Source organism: Mus pahari, chromosome 2 (genome assembly GCF_900095145.1).
Source record: "Mus pahari chromosome 2, PAHARI_EIJ_v1.1, whole genome shotgun sequence".
NCBI lineage: Eukaryota > Metazoa > Chordata > Mammalia > Rodentia > Muridae > Mus > Mus pahari.
This window is the reverse complement of record NC_034591.1, coordinates 142,030,739-142,054,770: the sequence shown is the minus strand read 5'-3', so window position 1 is coordinate 142,054,770 and position 24,032 is coordinate 142,030,739. Positions and strand designations below refer to the sequence as shown.

The 24,032-nt window shown below is 42.5% G+C and overlaps 1 protein-coding gene across 1 annotated transcript in view; it reads right to left on the bottom strand.

The window, feature by feature from the left end:
• The window catches only part of C2H12orf4 (chromosome 2 C12orf4 homolog), a 34,698-nt gene that overhangs the window by 1,412 nt on the left and 9,254 nt on the right, over positions 1-24,032 (bottom strand). The window contains exons 5-12 of the mRNA XM_029535299.1: positions 22,828-22,927; positions 22,494-22,615; positions 17,853-17,959; positions 17,363-17,560; positions 16,677-16,805; positions 12,278-12,352; positions 7,517-7,719; positions 898-1,020 (exon numbers count right to left, since the gene is read on the bottom strand). Coding sequence (XP_029391159.1) covers positions 898-1,020; positions 7,517-7,719; positions 12,278-12,352; positions 16,677-16,805; positions 17,363-17,560; positions 17,853-17,959; positions 22,494-22,615; positions 22,828-22,927 — 1,057 coding nt within the window. The remainder of the gene's footprint in view (positions 1-897; positions 1,021-7,516; positions 7,720-12,277; positions 12,353-16,676; positions 16,806-17,362; positions 17,561-17,852; positions 17,960-22,493; positions 22,616-22,827; positions 22,928-24,032) is intronic.

The following is a 24,032-nucleotide window of genomic DNA, read 5'->3' as shown; positions in this document are numbered from 1 at the left end:
GGGCTGGTGAGATGGCTCAGCGGGTAAGAGCACCGACTGCTCTTCCAAAGGTCCTGAGTTCAAATCCCAGCAACCATATGGTGGCTCACAACCATCTGTAACAAGATCTGATGCCCTCTTCTGGAGTGTCTGAAGACAGCTACAGTGTACTTACATATAATAAATAAATAAATATTTAAAAAAAAAATATGTGGGGGAATTTCATTGTGAAATTCTTGTCTCATGCCTTGGCCTCTTAGGTAGCTACTTGTCTGGAAGAAAGGCAAAGCCCCTGGGACAGATAAAGATCCACACTGCCCAATTCTTTATGCCAGAGAGGTTTAACGGTCTTGTCAACACACCCAAAGCCTACGTGACCTTCATAGGCTGAAGATAAAACAGATTATGAAAGATTAATTCAGCATGTGGCTGAAATAAAAGGCACTCAAGGGCAGCTAGAATCGGTGGGGGTTTGTATTAACTATCGATTTGACAAGATCTAGAGTCACCATGAAGGTTTTGCATGTCTGTGGGGCTGAAGTGGGATAACTGACCCTCAGTGCCTTCAGTGTGGGTGGCACTGTTCCCTTGGCTGGGGTCCTAGACCATGGAAACAGGAGAAAGCTACCCAAGCACCAAGGCTCACCTCTCGGTTCCTTGACTGCAGATGCACTGTGACCACACTCTCCTTCTGCTGCCAAGTCTTCCCTACTTCCAGACTATAACCTCAAAGTCGGAGCAAAAATAACCCCTTTCTTCCCTAACTTGATTTTGTCAGGCGTTTTGTTTTAGTACCATGTAAAGTAACTAACTTACTATCCAAATATCCTTGTTTCAGGATGGCTAGAGATATGCTTATTTTGTAACTAGTAAAACATAATATTATAAAATTTATTGTGACGTATTTGACCAAAGCACCTGAGACAGAGGCAACTTTGCTTTTCCTTTGGGAGGCTCTCCTTCCAATAACTGGGAAGACTTACCTTTGACACACTTAAATACCAGTTCTGCTCTCCTTAAGCACCAAGGAATAGTCATTTCCTAAAAAAAGAACACACATACACACAAAAATATGTTTTCAGCCTAATTTCATATAAATAACAAAAACTAAAGCTATATCATTAAAACCAAATGTTATAATACCACCAGATCTTCGTTTATCTGGAATGTTGAATGTCCCCACTTCAGATGAGTCCAGGATACCATGCTAATCATCCCAACAGGGGTTTTCTTGGCTTTTAGACATACAACTTCTAGCCAATAGACTATATTTATGGTGTACAAGTTGATTTAATGAGCCTAGCAAACCAGACTAAAAAAATGAACATATCTGTGAAATTTTAAAACTTTAAAATTTAAAAGTTGTCTAGTGACAAGAACTTCAAACATTGAATATTAGCATAGATAATTCTATTGAACTGCACAATAACTGCAAATAAAACAAAATGCTTTATTTACCATATCACACATTATCACAAAAGTAAGGACAATGAACAAGTAGTCCGCAGCAGACACCCGATGAGTCAGATATACTCATTGTCTTCACTCTGGTTTTTAATCTTTAGCCAATACTCTCATGTATATACACCAGACTATGCCCATACATTTTATAATTTTCCATGTCGGTGAACATGCCACTTTAAATTCTATTTCTTTGCACTATCACCAGAATTATCTTCCTATTCTGTAAATCTTTTTGTAACTGTAAGACTTGTTTGTTATTATGGTGTTTCTTAAGTTTTTAGAGTTCAGAATATTTATACTTTAAAAATCACCAGAGACTATGGACGTTTGTTTATGTGGATTATATCTTTCACATTTATTTTATTGAAATTAAAACTAAGGTATAAAATATGAATCTCATTGAAAAGCAATGATAAACCCATGTTGCTATACAAACAGAACATATTTTAGTGGGAGATGACTGAAACAGTTTAGAAGAGGGGAAGTTAACCTGTGACCACAGTGACCTACTCTGATGCAGGCCAAGGCAAGGGAGGGAGCTGTCCCACCCCTGCTCACGAGGAGACTTCCAGGGATGGACATGACTGGACCCCTCTCCTGCTCTGGACCAGCTCCTTCCAGTTCTATGGTTCCCTGACCCCACAAAAAGCAAGCGAATCTTCTCACTGCCCTGTTCAATCAAAGAGCACCATGTTTTATCCATGAACGCCATGTTCCCTGGTTGTTTTGTTATGTGTAACTAATATATGGCCTAAATCAAATATCTGAGACAAATTAAGAACTCCACACTGCTCAGAATGCTGTGGATTGGCAGTCATTGATGACACTTAGAAGATAAACTAAATGCCAACTCATGATTCCAGCATAGGCATAAAGAGTGAGCTATAACAACAGTCTAATGTGTAGATGAACCACACTATCATATGCAATTTATCTTTAACTCAGCATTGCTCAGCAGGACGAGTCTGGAAAGAAATGCTAGACAGCTCCCCATTTCCCCAAGTCTTTTCTATATCTACATAGCAATTTCATCTCCTAAATAAATTAGATGTTGCCAGCTATCTTTCTTTGTTATTTATTTTTCCTGATTAAACCAGTACCCAAGGGGATTGGAGAGATGACTCAGCAATTAGGAGCTGTTCTTACAGAGGACCCAGGTTCAACTTCCAGCACCTACGCTGCAGCTCACAACCATCTCTAACTCCAGTTCCAGGGGATCTGACACCCTCTTTGACCTCTTCAGGTACTAACCATGCACATGGTAGATACACACACACACACACACACACACACACACACACACACACACACAAAACACTCATGCACATAAAATAAAATTAAAATAAAACAAAACAAAACAAAACAAAACGCCCCCTCAAACTCTTCACCTGAAAGAGTAGCCCTCAGAAGTTCAGAAGGTTATGAGAAGACATGATACAGCTTGTTAGCATGGTATGAGGCCAGTAGTTACACAAGAAGCTCACTCCCACAAACAAGCTTCAGAATATATTGTTGTAGATGGGATATGGACCTAGTGGGACAGGCAGCAGTTAATAGAATTCAGAAAGTCCTATATACCAGCAAAGTGGCTGTCTGGGCAACATGCCTTAGTGAATGAATGCACTGTATAGGAAATGCATCAGAAGCTAAGTGGATCAAAGGGCACACTTTGAAATTTGAAACCAAGACAGAAAACTGGGTTTTCTATTACACTAAATTATTATAAATGGGCATTGCACTCAGAATAGATTCTAAAAACCTAAAACTGAAATTAACTCTCAATTTAGATTCTAATGAGAAAAACTTCTTCTGTCTGTGAGCAACGCCTACACATCTTTGGATCAGGGTTAAGGGTGAACTCCTGGAGTTTTTGTTTGTTTATTTTCTTTTCTGATGTTTTAAGACAGTATCTTCTACGTAGTCCAGGCTGGTCTCAAACCTCTTGGTAACCCTCCTGTCTCGGCTTACTGAAGGTTAAGATTACAGGTGTGTGGAGGCAAGCCTAAAACTCAGTATGCTATGTTAGGTTTCTACTCCATGTCTTCAAAGTTAGATACGATATCTTCCACGTTTACGTACCAGTGGAAAAGATTACAAGATTATTCTTAACTTCTCGTGTACGTGCCTCTGAGATATTTGAAACATTTTTATAAATAAATTTTATAGCAATTATAGAGGGTGAGCACATAGCTTTGTTTCATTTATATGTTCGTTTTGGTGGGGGGTGGGGGGAGCAAGACCTCACTATGTAGGCCCAGCAGGCCCTGACCTCACAAAGATCCAACTGCCTCCTGATTGTTGGGATTAAAAGTCGTGAGCCATCATATCTAGCTTGTTTCGTACTTTTAACATTAAAATAACAGTAAGCTATTATAACTAGTTGGGAAAATGATTTGGCCATATCTGTGAAAGCTAATCAACAACGTACCCCAATATCCAATAGCTTTATCTCTAAGTTCATTTAAAATAGAATGGCCAAAAGAGATGTGCAGAAGTGTTGGTAGCAGCTTTACTGGTAATAACCAGGGATTCAGGACCCTGCACAACCCACACCTCTCTATCCTGGGCTATGCCATCTGAGTTTGTAGAATAAACTTCTTGACCTTGAATGGATGTTTAAATTTAACAAAAGGAAAATCTAGAAACCACCCAAATGTCCCTAAATAGTAAAATAGCTAACTAACTGTAGTTGAGCCGTATCACGTTACATATAAAAAAATGAGAGCGAAGAGTCCACAAGCACGACTCAAAGGCAAGGGCGCTCACAACCCTCACTCTGTGTGAAAGGCGGCAGAGCCAAGGCACTACAGAAACAACCCCGACTAGCCCACACTTCAGACCTGTTTGTACATTGCTCTCCCACTACCCGTCTCATCTGTATAACAAGAATCAGTTCTTCTGCCCACTCTGTGGGTCTTGGAGGTCAGGCTCACGTTGTCAGGCTTGGCAGCAGTAAGCTCCCTCCAGAGCACGGCCCACACTTTTAAGTGAAAATCAGGGATACTCTCCAACAGAAGCAGGTTTAAGTAGCTGAGAGTACATGGGCATCTTCTGGGGTACAAGAAACGTTCTGTTCTGTGTGATTTGGGTATGAATTATAGGGGTGTTCAGTCTGTGAAAATCTGACTGGACTGTTTGTGTATACTAGGTATATGCACCTCTTTATTTCTAATCGCAATTACAAAGGCCACGGTCCCAAAGGGTCCAGGAGTTAAGAGTGGGCACAAAGCCTAATGGGGTCATGGGCTGACTGACTCCAATAGGACAGTGTCTTTAGGTGACAGGCGGATAGAAGTCATAGGCACCTCCCCCACCGCCCAAGGCCCGTTTTCTTTTTCATTTCCTCTTTCTTTTTAAGCTGGAAACAATTCTATAGCTTTCTTATCTGTCATGGTACCAGAGACTATTTCAGACCTCAACGTGAGGCAGCTACATCCAGAGATCCTGTTTGTTTGAGGGGGAGAAACAGCATCTGAAAACACTTTGGGGTCCCTGTACAAAACCTACAACACACACCTCTATATCCTGGGTGTGTGTTAAATAAACTCTCGACCTTGAGGATGTTTAAATACAGCAGATGGGAGGCCCGTGGCTCAATCTACTTTTGTGAATTAAATTGGACACTTCCGAAACAAACTTAATGTTCTGCAGCTGGCTGTCCCAATTTGAAGGGCAGCTTTTGTAACACCGTGGGAGAGGGAACGCTGTAGTATCAGATGTCTGGAAGTCAATCTGAACTGAGTGACTTTTGGAAAGTGTTTTTGAGGTTGTTTCCCACCTACGTATAACCATTTTTATAAGCTGGTTAACCAAGAATCCAGCTGCAGGAATGTCTGAATGGTTCTTTGTGGCAGAAATTCATCACAGTTGTCACTCCCTAAAGACCCTTTTATAGATGACTAGTTAGTTAGTAAGTAACTAGCAAGTTAGTATGGATCACTAAAACATTCTCCACAGAACTGAAATTCTACAAAGCTTGGTCCATTTCTCCTGATTCTACCCCAGGGAGAATGAGGCTGCAGGAGAGAGGACTGAGATGCAGGGAAGTGTGGGGTGGCCACCACAGGATGGAAACAACCCTCTTGACTAAAACATCAGTGACATGCTCACTGAGCAAAGGCTCCAGCCTTCAGTGCAGGCTGGAAACCAGCTAGGGTCATCCTCACTTAAATGAACTGAAAGTATAGTGTTTATACAGGCTGTAAGGTTAAAATCAGGCCTTTTGTATATCATCAATCTGAGGTAGGGGCCTTAGTTCTTTATACTCCCTTCTATAATACAGCATTGCACACATTTTTACTTTGGTAGTGACCTTTGGTCATTGTACTGGATGATTTTATGTCAACTCGACACAGGCTAATGTCATCTGAGTGGAGGGAACCTCAATTAAGAAAATGCCTCCATAAGATCAAGCTGTAGTCAAACCTGTAGGGTCTTTTCTTACTTAGTGATTAACGGGGGAGGGCCCAGCCCACTGCAGGTGGTGCCATCCCTGGGCTGCTGGGTCTGGGTTCTATAAATATAGGCTGAGTAAGCCAGGGGGAATGAGCCAGTAAGCAGGCCCCTCCACAGCCTCTGCATCAGCTCCTGCCTCCAAGTTCCTGCCCTGTTTGAGATCCTTTCCTGACTTCCTTTGATGATGAACAGTTCTGGGGAAGTGTAAGCCAAAAAGATACCTTCCTCCCCAAGATGCATTGGTAATGGTGTTTCATCACAGCACCAGTATACTACCCTGACAAGAACAGTCTTCACTAATCAAGCTTCCTTCCTGGTATTAAATGTGCAGAGCAGACAGCTTTTATGAAGGCCGTTGCTTAGAGTGGTGGTGTGCATGTGTAACCTTGGTACTCTGGAGGCGGAGGCAGGTTTGAGGCCTCATCATGAGTTTGAGGCTAGCCTGGGCGATACTGAGGACCAGGCCAGCCAAGGCTAAACTTGTCTCAAATAAATAAATGAAAGTATATAAATAAACACCCACACTCTTCCTTTACCCCTCCCCCAAATAAAACAAATGTCCAGTGAGAGGCCTGCCTGGCAACTCTGTATCTGCTTGTTCTGAGAAAGGGCTTATTTCTGTATGAGGGGACTTCCGGAAAGGACTTGTCGGCATACACAGGGCTGCAGCTCCTTTGTTCCTTTGCTCATTTGAAGATGAAAGATGAAGTTTAGACTTCATTTAATTTCTACAACATATTCTCTATACTCAGCTTTCTCATGAGTGAGGGAAGGCAGCAGAAGGGAAGCAACCACAGAAACTGTATGTAACTAAAAACGTCAAGTAAATCACAGCAGCTAATGAAATAGGCGAATGGTCGTGCTGCATCTTAACTGTATAAACCACTATCTGTACCATCAAAAACATCCTTGAGGGGCTGGAGAGATGGCTCAGTGGGTAAGAGCACCGACTGCTCTTCCAAAGGTCCTGAGTTCAAATCCCAGCAACCACATGGTGTCTCACAACCACCCTCTGATGCCCTCTTCTGGTGTGTCTGAAGACAGCTACAGTGTACTTATATATAATAAATAAATCTTTGGTCCAGAGTGAGTGGGGCCAGAGAGAGCAGAGGTCCTGAGTTCAATTCCTAGCAACGACATGATGGCTCGCAACCATCTGTACAGCTATAGTGTACTCATATACATCAAATAAATAAATAAATCTTTAAAAACAAAAAACAAAACAACCATCCTCGAGAAAACACTGAGCTGAACTACCAACATATATTCAGAAAGAGAAAACTAATCTTAGCATTGGCCAAAGCCAAGTGTAAGTGTGAAGGTAAATCTATTGCCCCTTAAAGTAAAACCGGAGAAGGAAGGGAAAGCAGAGGTGGGGAGTGGATAGAAGAGAGGCAGGGAGACACATTTCTTCTCAAAGTAAAAGATTCCCATTTACTGATATCAAGCAGCACTATCATTTTCTGAGCACTGTTCGTTGTTTTAGGTCACTGCATTTAACTGACCCAACAGGAGATAGAAAGGTCCAGCAGTTAAAAGCGCAGGACCACTTTAAGCCGCCGGCTGTTGACAGGACTGCTATGTAACCGTTCAGGAAAGGTGAGGGTCTGCTGCTTACCTCGGACATATCATGCACCAGCAAGAGCGGGATGCTTATCGTTGTGACGTCGTGGGTACAGCAGACTTTGAGTATATTTCGGAGTCCCATAATAGCAGGATCCCGAGCAGTGATATTTCCCGACTTCACATTATCATCCACACAGAGGTGGAAAGCAACATGGATTTCCGAGAGATTAGAATGACGTGTAATGTAAAATTCTCCTGTGAACAAGAAATGCAGCCATGATTCTCAAGTGTATGAGTCACTCTCATCCACAGGTTTATAAATAACCATGGGGGAGGGGGGTGTTGACATGGTATCAGGAAGCCACTACACTGCAAACACTCTTCCTTACTCTCAGGAAAAAGCAATTAAAGTAAGAGATAAGAGCCAGTTTGTCAAGAGGATATCAAAGTGGTATAAAGGGACCCCTGGATTATAGGTAAATGAGTTTATAATTGCTATTCAACACAAGCAGTTAAAATATCAAGTTTAACATGTGGCAATGTGAGCTGGCAGCCTGCCTCCTGTGTCTTGCCTGCTCTCTCACATCTCAGATGATTGTTCAATCTCTGCCCATCAGTTTCACCACTCAGAAATGGAAACTGCACTTAACCTTGACAAGTCTAACCCATCGACTCCTGCACTGGTCTGAAGAGGTTAACACACACTGGGCATCACTCCCTCACTTAAACACATCCAGGGGCTGAAAAGCCAGCCCTTCACTATGACCTACAGGGCCCACCCACATAGCTCAGACAAGGCCTCCCCTCTCCATTGCTCAGTTCTTCAAACCTGTGCAGCTTTTTCTCAATGCAGGCTAACGCCTACAAGGCTTTCCTGAAGATTCTTGCATGGCTGACTCCAGTAGCCACACCTCAGATCCTCAGAAAGGCCTTCCTTGACTATCCCGATACAGGACTCTTTCACCTCTCACACATTCTTCACTACCATTCTGTTTCATTTTCTTAACAATGGCATCCTATGTTTATAAAAATTATGTTAGAGAGAGTACTGCTTATGGATTATGGCCAATGAGAGCTTTTTCTATCTTAATAATCAAGCGCATAGAAAGTTCTTAATAAAGATTGGTTGAATTCATGAATAAGTGTTTCCTAAACTGTAAAATTCAGGCCTCTATAATCATTTTTCTTATGCAGAATTAACATTTTATTTTTTAAACCTAATATGTTTGTATTTGGAATGTCTTAGTAGGGCCCTACCAAGAGCCAGGGCAGAACAACGGCACAGCTATAAGTCTCTGGACTGAAGAAGGGAACACTCGTGGCGCTCAGGGCAAGGGATAGATTATAGTTCCTCAAAGGAACAATGGGCCAAGCCTTACATGCCTGACAAACAACTACAGCAACCCATCTGGTCAAATGAGTCCATACGGGCCCTTCACTGGAGTACTACAAAAGGAAAAGCAACATCAGTGATGGTGAGAACACAGGGTCGCTTGCAGTACATAACTTCACCTTGGGAAATAAACCACTAAACAGTGAACACCACTGCTTTATAATTGTCCTAACACTCAACAAAGGAGAAATATCTTGCTGGCTTTGTCAGATCCAGACATCGGGGAACATACATCTTGTACTGTCATTACTGAGAACAGGCTGCATCTAGACTCCCACTGGAAGACACTCATGCCACATGGAAGCATGGTTTAAAAGACTGTAAGGGAGTATATTCTGGAGCTCAGTACTAATACACTAAATTGATGAGCAGTCATTATTTACTAGTGAGGTTGGCGGAATTTTTTTTAAGTATAAACTTATATCTGCATATTTTATTTGCTTCTCGTTCAAATTTTGCAGGGGCATAAAAATTCAAGTATCAAAAACGGTTGAGAACAAGTTGTAAATTGCCTTGTTTGTATAGATGAAATTTACTTTATAAAAGTTACAAGTCAGTGGCTTCATATTACAAAATAGGTTTATCTATCTGGCTACTTACTAACCTCATGTTTTAAATTCATTTTCCTTTAATAAAACTCATGGTATTTTGTTTATTAAAATCAGTGGCCTGGACTGCCTTCAGCCTGTGCTATAGCCAGATACCACGTGGGAGTCCATGAAAGACGCTGTCACTGGCTGTAAAGGACGAGGAAGCGTCTTCTGTCATGGCTTTGATGACTACAGACTCACAGTTGAGAAAGGGAGATATAGAAGGTTTCTATGATGCTCCTCCCCACCCCACCCCACCCCCACCCTCGATGTCTGGACTGGAAGCCATTAAAGATGCTGAGGTGTAGCTCTTCACAGCTGACCACTTCTGGTGGGGGTGTGAATGCGAGCGGGGAAGGACTCAGCTTCCTTTAAGGCGATGGCCACTGGGAGTTTGATCATGCTCCAGTGAGTGTATGGGCAACTCGAACTGGATTTGGTACTTTCTCCCTTTTTCCCTCCTCTTCTTTTATTTTTGGGAAGGTCATAAGGGTAGTGGGTGAACCTAGGAGAACTGGGATGTGAGTGTGATCAAAGTGCATTGTGTGAAATTCCCAAATAATCAGTAAAAATATTTTGTAAAAAACAAAACAAAACAAAAAACTAAAATGAAGTAATTTCAGGAATATAGAAAGAGAAGACAGATGCACTTGTTTTCAATATTTATAGGAGATAGTAAATGTGTTTGGGGAAAATATTTTATAGAAGTACTTTGGCTAGGTAAGACGGCTCGGTGGGTAAAGGTGATTGCTGCCAACAGTGTTATGAGTTTGATCCCCAAGAACATGGGGGGAAGGAGAGAACTAACACCCACAAGTTATCCTCTGGTCTTAACATGTGCACACACATGAACACAGACAGAACACACACACACACACACACACACACACACATACACACACATGCATCTAAACAAATTTAATAAAAATATAAAGTGCTTTTGCACTTCAGCATCTTTAGTTATCAGTGTGTATAAGCTGTACTTAAAGATGCCTCTCATGGGACCCAAGCAAAAAGTTTTCTTTAAAAACAAACAGGCAAACAAACTATTAAAAGAACACAAAGGGCATGAATAGAGGTATAACATAAGCCAGCCAGAGAGAAGTAGAAAGGAGATCATGTGGCGGGGCTGGGCCTGTCACAATGGGGCAGTGGCCTCCTGGGCCCCAGATGTGTCTGCCTCATCTCAGTGGATGGGCATCCCAGCACTGGGCTTGGGCTGAGGGCCAGCAGTGAGGGAAGACAACTCCGTGAGCCAGTCAGGTGCTCCTAACCCCCAATCTGGCACTGCTTTGTCCGTCCTTAAATGACTTGCCTCCTGGTCTCATTTTACCCATTAATAAAATGGGGGCCAGTCCAGGTGCTGGCTGTAGTAACAAATTACTGAGATAGCGTAGAGAAGGGTCCGGGTTGGAAGTGGAGGAGACCTGCTGCTCTCCAGCGGTCTTTGGCTAGGTGAGACTGTGGACTCACTTTTACTTTCTCACCCGGCACTTTGCGCAGACAATGTGGGGATCAAGCTAACTGCTTGTTCTATGAGGCTGCTGGAAAACTGCACGGAATAAGCTGTTGGGTACCAAGACCATCATAAAGAAACGACTATTCCTGGGTTAAGGGGAAGGACATAGGATAAAAACATATTGTATAAAAAACTTAAAAGGAAAAATTAAATTTTTAAAAAATATGTAATACACCTAGTTTTCCTCGTGATTTGAAATAAGTTTTGATGGAGATATTTTTCATCTCCTGTCAATATGTTGGGTATGGAAATTCGGACCCTGTCTGTATATGTGGTAGGCAATTTAATACTCCTTCCTACCCCAGACTAAAGGCATATCATTCCTTGTTTAGTGGTAATAATGACACTAACTCCTAGGCTTTTTTAAAGGAAGGAAGGAAATAAACTGCACAGGAGATACAGGCCCTTCCACAGCAGTGATGGCCACCACACTCCTAGAAAGCCAATGTGATGACTCAGGTCATGGGTCTACAGAGAATAACAGACAGTCTCCTGTTCCACAAAGGGAGGAAACGGCTTGCGGTGAGTCTAACATTATCCACCAAGGCAGGAGATGCGAAGGTGGGAGGAAACTTGGAGGCTGATGACCACAGCCCAATGGGCTGTGCCTTCTAAGATGAGTGCACAAATGGGAATGACTTTCCCTTAAATTAGTGACGTGGCCTGCGTGTTCAAGGTCTGAGGAAGGAAGTGTGAGAAACTCCCTAAAAGAGAACAGAAAACTATCAAGGAAGGGCTATTTCTGAAACCCTAACCTACCACTGTTCGAGAGTTAACATTTACAAAGCACACAGGGCTTCAGTTTGGTGCCTAAGAACCAGTGAGTTCAACCACAGGAAGACTGAGAGCTTGAGCTCCTGAGGTTAAATGTGTCCAATAGCAACAGGGGAAAGACACAGGCAGAAGGATGGAAGGGAGATGTGAACCTGCATCAAAAGGCCCTGCCACAGTCTAACCACGTTCATTTCCATGCACCACTGCTTATATTTTAGAGTAAAAACACCTCTTGGCTCATTCCTTAGTAGCTAAGAAACAATGTATGGGAGAAAATTAAAAATATAAAATCATGAAAACTGCATATAACTATGGGTTTTCTATATGGATCTAGAAGTCATTACTAGTATACAGGTGAGGCATTGCATTGGAGAACATCTGTGAATTATATGGATTATATGGATACAAGTGCTCTTTCAAAGGCACATATGGTTCAACATTTTATAAATGAGCACCATAAGAACACATGTTTCAAATCTACTATTTTAGTGTGTGTGACTATAAGAAAGTAAGAATGTAAAACAAAATAATACTTACCAGGTAAAATATTTAAATAGTTTCTCTCAGCATTCTTAGATTTATCATCACTTCCTCCATTTTGGTTTCCAGAATCTATTCATAAAGAAAATAGAATACAAAGAAATATTGCCACATATGAAAATATCTTACCCCTATTCTTTCAAAACAACCACATAGCAAGAATGCACTACGTGCCTCCCTACCCCTGCTACTCTGCCCCAGGCTTCACACAGGGCTCACACATCCCAGGCGCTGCGAGCGGCCTTGCTCCCTCCCTCCTCTGCTGCAAACATAAGCATGTGCACTATAATTTAGCTACCTCTCTTAACTCTATCTGGAGAAGAAAGGTTTCAGTAAGCTGCTATCTAAGCAGGAGTCAGAGATAAGAGGGGGGCCAGCCTTGACTCCGCATGGTTTGGCTACACTGCACTTCCCAACACTCTAGTTTTCCTCTGAGAGGTCAGGGCACCAAGTTAGCTGCACATGAAATAACTTCATTAGATAGCTGTGGTGCGGCCATCTTTATTTTTAGACTCTGACTCACTGTTGTTGCTATAACCTGCTCTGAACTAGATAGACAAGCTAGCAACACCAAGGATCACTTTATATTCAGCACATTCATTACATTTACCGTCTCGTCTGACACTATTTACAGTGGATTTCAAGCAGATATGATACCGCTTCAAACTGAACTTTTTCCAACCATCACTAATCCCCCCCTTTTTTGAGGCATGGTATTTTCTTGGGAGGATAAATGTTCATTAATGAGAAACATCCTGATTGAACATACATTATTAAAACTGAACATATTATTTACATATATGCACATTTTAATAGAAAATATACCACGATGTCATAAGCATTCTCTTGTCACAAATACAAAATGAGTACTACTTTCCAGAGTAGCCATCTTTTAGAGGCAATCTACTGACACCAGTTAAGTTAAAAACTACTTTGCAATCTATTTTGAAATGGCATCCCATATTAGAAAACAGTCAGACCTTCAAGTTATTATTAAACAGTACACACTAAAACATAACTCTAAACACTGTCTGAACACACTAACGGCATAACACTGCCTAGTGACTTACACCAGTATGTCTTCTAAACACACACTTTACGAACTAGTAGAGAAAGTATGAACACAATGGATGGACAGAAAGCTTGGAGCGGTTTGTATGCGTATTTCATGCAACAGAGCAGAACCTGGCAACTGACATGCTGCAAATAAGCAGTGGATTATAACACAGACTACAAGGAGCAAACTCTCCAATTCTGATTACACAGGGAATGAACAAACTCCCCATCAAAGAAACAGACCCAGGGGATAGCACACCAAATGGCTGTAGAGTGCTAAACAGTCAGCCCCAAAACAGGCACACAATAATATTACATGGACTCAACAGGGTCCACTTGGGAATAAATATATGCAAACAAATACAATATATACAATATGCAATAACAACTCATGAAGAAAAGAGGTCACAAATTTTAAAGGCCAGAGGGCAGGGTATATGGGAGGGTGTGGAGGGAGGAAAGAGAAGAAGAAACGTCATTAAAATACAATCTCAAAATAAACAGAAAAGGGAAAAAGAAACACGAGAGGAGCTCACGGTCCACTCTTCTGTCCATGGTTTATGAGTCACATGTTCCTTAGCAATAAATTTAAATTTATTAAAAATATGATGTTCATATATCAGTTTCATCATAAACTATAGAAATACAATGGACATAACAACCACAGTAAAAAAAAAATGAATGGAACACCTTAGAATAAACAAGTACTTGTATATCAGGATGCAAGCATGATGAACAAAAAATGTAGTCATGTGCAGATAAAGAAGACTCAAAAAAGAAGAAAAAAGAAGTTTTTCCCAAGACTTTCTATAACATACAAGTGCCTTTAAGAGACTGAAGAAGGAGGATCACAAGTTCAAGGCTAGCCTAGGCTACACAGTGAGTTCTGGGAAGGCTGGGGACATACTGAGACCCCATCTTAAAACAAACAAAAAAGAAGGCTGTCTTTTATAAAGTGCCTCATTCTACTGCCTCATTCAAATCACAACACAATTGCTTTCACAAGAATAAAATACCACGCCACATACATGCCACCTTAAATGTAGGTGGTTTTAAAACTTCCTGTCATGTACTGTACGCTATTGCTCACAGACTTAAAATCCTCCTCCCTTGCCCACACTCATGATCTCCACCATCCTGCATTCTGTCACTACTAATGAGATTAAAAATCCTTGGAAGGAGCTGAAGGGAGCAAAGAGAAGGGAAAAGTGACAGAATTATCTAACTAAAATGCATTAAAAAATTTAAAACATATATGGGAACATATTTCTCATCACATCATCACTTGCTTGGGAGATGGAGGAAGAGGATAACAGGGTAAGAAGACACTGTGAACTACTCTACACAGTCCTCTCTTAGGATCACCTCTATACTGGCGTCCTGGTGCTGGGCTTGGCCCTGAAATGTAATGGTGCTCCAGCAGAGCCACAATTATTTATGTACTACTGCTTACAATTAAATATTGAAGAATAAATACCTACTCACAGGGGACTGACCCACCCCAGGCACCTGCAATGCACTGCTACACAACAGCAAAGGGCACGAAGGGGCTTCTGGACTGAGGGCATGGCCTCCAGAGCTTACAAAGCCACAGACATTCAAAGTATCACTGTGTAAGAAGGACAACTAGACACACATGCTTCTGTACATACAAACGTATCTGGAAAGCACAGGCAGGCAGGATGGGAAGGAGGGGCAGCAGCCCCCTTCCATACCAATTTTCCCTTCTGTGGTCTCAGTTATCCACCATCAGCTGTGGTTCAGAAACATCAAACAACTCCAAAGATAACAGCTCACAAGTCTTCAACGGCATGCCAATCCAAGTAACAAGGCCAAGTGTCACACCACCCACCCTATTCTGTTCCATTCATGATGTGACTCCTCCCCCTGACCAGCATATTCACTGTGTGCATTCTACCTGCTGGGACTCACAGCTTGAAACCAGTGATGCTGACAATTCAGATGTGACAAAGAGAAGCCACTTAAGAGAAAGGTGAAAACTGACAAGTTATGAACATGTAATAAAAACTAGGGTGGATGCAAGTTCAGTACTGCCTGTGAACTGCAGCATCTCCTGGTGCTCCTGGAGCACCATCCAGAAGGAAGACTGTTTCTGAGGACAGTCTGGAACCGTTGAACTAACAGAACAGAGTAACAGCTAACATGGGATGAGGAAGGGGGAAACACTGAGATATCTATTGGTCAGGGGATATGAAGTTTGTTCTACAGGTTGAATCAGTTTCAGAGAGCTGATGCATAAAAATACGATTATGACCCACTACATATGTGACACTTATCAAGGCACAGCCCTGCTGCTCTCACCACAGGGAACCAAGAAGAAGCTTCTCGGGTGACAGACATTTTTGCTTAGTTTGGGGTGATTAGTGTGGCTATGATTTGAAGACATAGCATCCCTCATTGGCTCATGATTTAAATGCTAGCTTCCCAATTGGTAGCACTCTTTTGGAAGGTTCTAGAATTTCAGAAGTTGGGGCAGAGGTAGATGAAGTAGAAGTAATTATAAAGTATACTTCAGTATGTTTGAATATTTTCCAACAAAATTCCAAGTAATTTGAAAGGACGTATTGTACATAAACAGGGAAAAACATGTACAGGGAAAAACAGTCTTTTAACCACATCAGTTTTTCTCTCTCTCTAGAACAACCAAAACAGCCCTAAAGTCAAAAAGCCAGAGATGGCTCAGGGCTGGGGTGCACCCTGTGGACCAGCATATGCACGGCATGAGAAGGAGCTGCAGTCAATCCCTAGCACCAGACAAAAATACAAATAAGGAAAACCTTGGTTTTGTTCCATTTTAACTCTGACTTTAATGCCCTTTATAGAAATGAGTCTATCCATTAGAGAGTGTGGCTCAGAAGCAAACTTTTCAAAAGCTCTATGGCAATGAAATTTTATCATGGTTTTTACTAAAGATTTTGAAAGAAAAATCAACTGGAAAAAAAAGGAAGAAAGAGAGAAAGGGAAGGGAGAGAGAGAGAGAGAGAGAGAGAGAGAGAGAGAGAGAGAGAGAGAGAGANTGAAAGAAAAATCAACTGGAAAAAAAAGGAAGAAAGAGAGAAAGGGAAGGGAGAGAGAGAGAGAGAGAGAGAGAGAGAAAGAAAGAAAGAAAGAAAGAAAGAAAGAAAGAAAGAAAGAAAGAAAGAAAGAAAGAAAGAAAGAAAACTGGAGGGAAAACCCTAGCTTCTGAAGATATTAAATTTTGGGTTTTTTGTCTTTTGTTGTTTTGTAAGTCCCACACCACTATGAGCTCTGCGTGCTTTAGTGGTTGGTGTCTAGGGGCAACAGGAAGCACCAGCTTTAAGGATGCTGCATTACTGACCGCGGGCCTCCTTGCACTTGCTCCTGCGCTGGGTTCTCGCGTACAGCGCCACCTGCTGGACAACCTCCAGTTGTTCCTCAATCCGAGGGAAGTGGAAGTCCGTACATTCTTGGCAAACTGTAGCAAAATCTAAGGGATCCAAAGTATCATTCTAAGTGTAAACCATCAAATATTTATCATTTACTTATAGAAAATGATATATAAGAGGGAGAATGAAGTTTGTAAATATGATTTCTTGTTTGTAATAACCACACATTAGACTAGGGTACAACAATTTCTACCAATACTTCACTCTCAGAAGTACATTCTAATACGACTCCAAGGCATATTTAAATAACACATCTTTTAAATAATCTATCCCCAGTGTCTGCAAACAATAAGAAGTTCTGGTTATGTTTGACTTGGAAAGCATGGGAGACACTGGGTAAGATCACTCAGCAGGCCCTGTTCTAAAATAAAAAATGTGCTTATAGTTGGATTATTATTATTATTATTATTATTATTTATACTTATATTTATATTTATATTATTATTTTTACTTGTCTGTTACTCCCACACTTAGAAAGCAGAGGCAGGAAGACTGCTTTGGGTTCAAGATCAGAATGGGCTACAGTGTGAGACTCCTCTACAAAAATGTAATTACCGAGAGAAATGTGGTGAGGTAAATCTGTATGGTACCTACTTACCTCTTTTGATGCCGCTATATGAATTAATTCGATTATCTACTAGCAAAACCAGGCCACAGAGAGATGTGGAGTAGAGGGACAGTGCTGTCTGCAACCGGTGGAGCTTCACGCCACTCCCGTGAGTTCTCTTATGCTTACAGAAGTCCAGCATGTCTGCCCTCAGCAGCCGCAGATTGTGCATGGTCTTCAACTGGGCTCCTAGGGGTGGACATCACAGAGAGACACCGAGACAGCTACAGAAATCCTATAGTGGATGCAAACGTCTGTGGCAAGACTCTGGGTAGATCCATGTCCCAAATAATAACTAAAAGTGGCTCTCCCGTCTCCCATTTTAATAGCTACTATAATTGATCTGCAAACATGTTAGCTAGAACATAAATTCTAGCCTTTGTGGAGTGGGTGGGGAGTTGGGATCGGATACAGAGGGCAGCTCTGCTCACTGCAGGACGTCTGCCCGAGGTGCCTTGTGCGGCTGAGGGAGCTCCCATACCCAGGTGAATGGTGAAGCTCTCCTCCAGCTTCCTCTGCTCCTCATAGATCCTCCCAGCGGCGTCCGCAGACTCTCTGAACTGACTCGGCTGCACTTTAATCTCTTCACTGAAATTAATACAATTACTGTTACACTCATTGCACATTCATCACAAGTTCTGTTAGAGGACAGTAAGTTCACCATGAAATGAGAGAGCTGAGCAGCTGACACAGAGCTTAATTTCTCCCTAAAGTCATGTTAATCCGCAGTGACAAGCAAGAGCGCGGCAGCAGCGGCTCCCAAAAGCCCCACGCACGTGCTCTCCACTTCCTCCTCAGAGTAAGCAATGCGGATGATTCTCTTCAGTCATTACAATATCAACTAACACATCTCCACTTAGTATTTCCTAGTGGTTTAAAAATGATTCAGGGATTAACTGAGAAACTAATATGTAATATCTTTAAAAGCTGTATCAGACGTACTTAAAAATTCTCAAAACAGGGCAAATTCTAAACAAAATTATAAAATAGATGAGGTGACAGCAATGAAGATTAAAAATTAAAACCTTGGACTGCTGCGATGGCTCAGCAGGTAAAAAGCCCTTGCTTCACAAGGCTGGCACAACGTGAAGTTCCACGCTAGGATGATTTCGGGAGGAGAAAAACAACTTCTGAAAGTGTCTTCTAACTTCCCGCTGTGTACACACACACACACACACACACACACACACACACACACACACACGATGATGATAATGATGATGATGATGACCATTATAACAACAGTAATTTACAAGATATTTTTAAGTGTTTTTAGTTAAAAGGCCAGATAAATCAAGAACTAAAAGGTTCCTTTGACACTTACTTGTCTGGATGCATTTCCCCAGCATTCTCTTCTCACTAGACAAGTTCTTTCTTTGCTCTGGGGTAAAGTTATCCTGGAGAAGCTATGACCACATAACTGCTCAATTCAAACCCATGGCACTAGGCAATGAAGGAAAGTGGATGGTCCCAAAGGTGGGCCAGGGCATGAGGACAGTCTGCTTTCATCAGTGCACACTTTTCACAGGGTGTTGTCATACAAAGAAGTCAACAGAAATCAGCCGAAAATCTCACCAGAGTTCTAAAAGGTCATGTGCAGGGTAGAAGTCACTTTAGCCCAGGTTGGAGCCACAGACTCCTGCACCTGAACTCTCTCATCAGTCTTCACAAACTGTGTCCAAGGAAACATGGGACAGGAGATGTAAGATGCCTCTCGAATGACTGATATCTGAGCCAGACACAAGGCTTGCTCCAGACCAGAGCTGGACTGACAGGCAACAGACCTGGACAAAGGTAGACCAGGGCTGGGGTGTGGCTTGACCCACAGCAAATGACAGAAAACAAGACGCCATTGCTGTGCAAGGCCAGCGGCACAGAGAGGACTCGCTCCACCTCACAGATGTGCAAAGACTGCTGGATGCTGAGGATGGGGCAGCGTGCAGAGAAAACCTCTCCCACACTGAGTTCCAGCCCAGAGCAGCATCCGGCTACTATACAAAATGAAGCCTTTCGGGCACTGACTGTATAGACAACAGATATGCTGCCCTGTTGACAAAATGTGAATCTTCTAAATAGTGATGGCCCATTAACTTCTGTACATAATTGCTCTCTGGCTAAATATATTCCTCTTTCGACAAGGTCTTACTTTGTAGTGCCTCAATATATAAACCAGGATGGCCTCAAACTCAGACATCAATCACTGCTCAAGTGCTAGGATTAAAGGCATGTGCTGCCACTCCCTGCTAAAATCTCTTAATCCAATACCTACAGTATAAAGCAAGAGGAAGAAGAGCTGGCTATAGTAGCATACAACCAGGATTTCAGCACCGAGAAGGCACAGAAAGGAAGGTCACTGCTAACTAAAGCCAGGCTGGTCTGCATGAACAGAGGTCTGCTTTTAAAAGGTAAAAGTGAAAAAATAAAAAGGTAAGTCGCAGAGCAGGAGCAAGGATGGGCAAAGCGTCTGATGACAAACACACATCCAGGCAGTGTAAGCACACAGGCAGCGCTCTCACGGCTTGGTGAGAACACAAGGAGAGACACGGGTATAAAGTCTTCACGTGGGACACTGTCCCACACATTAGCCATCAGGGACCAAGAGAGTGAATGGAGTGGGAAGTCCCAGTCATGCCCATCAGGATGGAGCACAGAGCAGAGAGCACTGGCCAAGGCTGCAGCGCAGCTACCACTCCGGGAGGTGATGGGATGGCGAGAGCGGACAGCGTGCTATAAGAAGAGCAAGTGTTATGATGGTAACAATTCCTTAATCTGTGCTCCATTAGAACAGGTGAAGAAACTCTACCCAGGATCCCCTACCAATGATGCCCCAATGTCAGCAGGAAACACCCACTTACCTAGCACCCAATGACCCAAGCATAAAAAAGAAAGGTGGGACTGAAGGGACTCTAGCCAGTGGCAAACATAGCTCTGGCAGGCCTTGCCCTTCTCCTCCATTCCTTCTGCTTGGCTAAAAACCATTAGAAAATATTCCCAAAGCTGGTCCCTAAGGTCATTCCCTTATTTGGCCACTTCTTCCTCCTGAGGCTGAATACCAAGCTAGCTATCAAAGTCTTGAAGTCCAGCAATCAAACCCTGCCCCCCATCCCCCCACCCCCGTTTAGCTCAATTAACATGCCCAATCAAAATCCAACACCTCATCCTAACAGGCTTCCCACTCTACCTTTACAAATCCCCATTTTCCTGTGGGCCACATCTGTCTCCTCTCTTTCCAGAGGCAGTCCTTTGTCTCTGGACAAACACTCTTTCTTCCCTCCCTCATTCCCTTCCCCTTCTCCCTCACTCTCTATCTCCTGCTGTTATCTCTTATTCCCTGCCCCTGTCCCTCTGGGGTGAATACAGCTATGTGCTAAGAACTTGGTCTTCGGGGTCCTGAGCTGATATTGGTCCCTCTAACAGGTGGACTTCACTTCATATCATTTATCCCTCAATAAACCTAGTTGTCCAGGAGTCAAAAACAGAATTTCTGCTGCTTGAGGAAATACCTACTAAAGATAATAATAGTGAAAGCATTTTCCCGAGGGCACAACAGTTTACGAAGCAGCTGCTAGAGGTCAGAATTTTCACAGGGGCCTGCACACTGAGCCAGAAAGCACAGCAGCAAAGGTCTATAGCAAGAACGTTTTAGCTTCCGTATACCCATGGCTTTGAATACCATTGCCTGCAACACACCGTGTATGCTCTACACTTGGGTCAGTGTATACATGCATGCACAGAAAGCCCAATGCATGGTGTGCTTGGACCCCTCAACTCCACTCTTCTCAAAATTCTGGCTGGGAAGTGAAGTACCTGGGCTGTCCCTAGAAGACGGACAATTGGGGAAATGGTGAAGCAAATGAAAGACCATCATATGCAGAGAAGAGGTAAGAAAACTGCCATGGGAAGATGTTACCAGCTCGTTTCTTGACTACGGAGGTGTGTGTGTCTGTGCACATGTGTGAAGCTCGGAGGACAAACTCAGATCTTCACTTTACCAACTGAGCTAGTAACCAGCCTGACTCAATAGAGATGTATCTGTGCGTCCATTCACCCAGTGCTGACTGAATGTTAGGTGGGCCAGTGTCATCCATCCATCCCAATGCTGACTGAATGTTAGGTGGGCCAGTGTCATCCATTCATCCCAATGCTAACTGAATGTTAGGTGGGCCAGTGTCATCCATTCATCCCAATGCTGACTGAATGTTAGGTGGGCCAGTGTCATCCATTCATCCCAATGCTTATTGAATGTTAGGTGGGCCAGTGTCAAGAGTGCATGGCAAGCAGCTGATAGGTTGTACAAAACAAACAGCCTCCCCCCACCCTCCAAAAGAAACAAAAGACGAATGAGAGAGAGAACGCACAGAGATATATTTTTCATCCTTGAGGCAAGACTACTGGGAGACTGACATTACATAAGAGACCATGCTCATCCAAAGCCAGCCTGGCTGTATACCAATGCTTACGACATGTGCTAACATATTCTGGAAAAGGTTTACTGTACTTAAAGAGATTTTTTCTTTCTGCTTAGTGAGTGTCTGGCATTCATCCAGTCATGCCAAGAGTAATACACTGTAATGAAATGGAAGAAAAATGCCTGTAATTCTACCATTTAGGATGCTGAGGCTGGGGGATTTCCCCAGATTCAAAGCCAACCTAGGCTAAATGCCAAGTCTGAGATCAGCAGTGCTATATAATGAGACTCTGTCTCAAAAAAAAAATTTATATATATATATATATATATATATATATATATATATATATATACACACACACACACACACACACACACACACACACATACATATAAGAGAGGGCTGGAGAGATGGCTCAGTGGTTAAGAGCATTGGCTGCTCCTTCCAGGGAACCTGAGTTCAGTTTCCCAGCACCCACACGGTCACTTACACCTGTCTTAACTCCAGCTTCAGCAGATCCAACACCACAGCCCACGCAGACAGGCAGGCAAAGCACCAATGCACATGAAGTAAAAATAAATACATCTTTAAAAATTAAAATATAAAATCTTGGCTTTTCATTGCTAAACATATCTAGCCGACAAGGCTCAGTTTTAGAGTAAACATCAATAGTGACAGAAGCCCCCGAGACAGGAACAGCCGCCAGTCAGTACCTGAGGGAGCTGTTGTTGGGGTTTTTTAGGTCCTGATGAAGCTTTATCACCCATTCCTGATATTCTTGCTTCTGGATAGCCGTAGACTGTTTCAGTTCATTTGACCATTTATTCTCTAAGTCCTAAAGTGAGAGAGAGAGAGAGAGAGAGAGAGAGAGAGAGAGAGAGAGAGAGAGAGAGAAAGAGAACACCACTGAGACGGAGAGAGAGAGAGAGAGAGAGAGAGAGAGAGAGAGAGAGAGAGAGAGAGAAAGAGAACACCAAGCAGTCAATGTTTCACGAGAAAGAGAAAACGTGAGTGTAAATATAAAGCTGCACACCTCATCTCACTTACTTGCTGGGACTCAAAGTGCTGGGCAGCCAGTGAATTCACATCTTGATCTGTGAGTGATTTCCCCAGTTCCTGCATCACCTTTTCCATTTCAATACCTTGTCTAAAACACAAATTAACAAATAAGATATATTCACCACATGTTTAGGGTATACAGCCACGAATGAAAACATCATTTTTAATTTTATGATAGACAATATATCTAAAACTCCAACATCTTGAAAATGCTCCTAGTCCTCGTAAAAAAAGTATGTGAATACTGACAGCTATGACTTCAAGCATCAAGCCTGCCTCACGTGCAACCAGATCATCATGCTGAGCTTAATCCATAACTGGAAACATGAAATCCAAGCAAGCTTTCATGACTGTTTAGTTCCAACCCCTTCTCATCTAGATCCTCAAAAAGAGCTCTGTCAGCAGCCCAAGCAGATTTCCCAGGCGAGTGGATATGAACTGACAGGAACTCAATGCTAGAAGCTAGTCTACTACACCCAGAAACTGCTGATTAAGGATGAAAAGATACATAGTAAGTCACACAGTTACTTCACTAAGCAATGCAAACCATAACCTGATGATGTAGCCTAGGGCTACTCCTTCATTTGCCCAGATAAACCATGGACAGATTGGGCTCCCCACAGGAGAAGCCAATCAGTGGTGGTGGAGGCACAGACAGAAGTCATCAGGGTGACTAGAGGGGCACTAGGGAGGCTTCTGTATGGCTGGAAAACATCTATTTCTTGACTGGGTGGTGGCTACAAGGGTTGGCTTGCTCTGTGAAAATTTACTGAGCTGTACTTCTAAGATTTATTGTCTCTTCTGAGTGCATTAATACATTTGTTTATTAAAATCTCAAATTAAAAAGTATCGTTTAATACAATTGCATCCAAAATGCTAAATGATATTTTGAGGGACTGAGAGATAGTTTGGTTGGATCTTACAGAAAAGCTAAGTGTGGTAGCACATCCGGACCCTAGGCTCGAAAAGCAGAGTCAGGCAGAGCCCTGGAGTGCACTGTTCAGATACCCAAGCCAAACACACAAGCTCCAAGTTCACTGAAAAACCCTGTCTCAAAAAATATGGTGGACAGAGACTGAAGAAGGCACTCAGTACTGACCTGGGCTTTACATAATTACATACATACAAACACACACATATACACACACACACACACACACGCACATACAAACACACACACATACACACACACA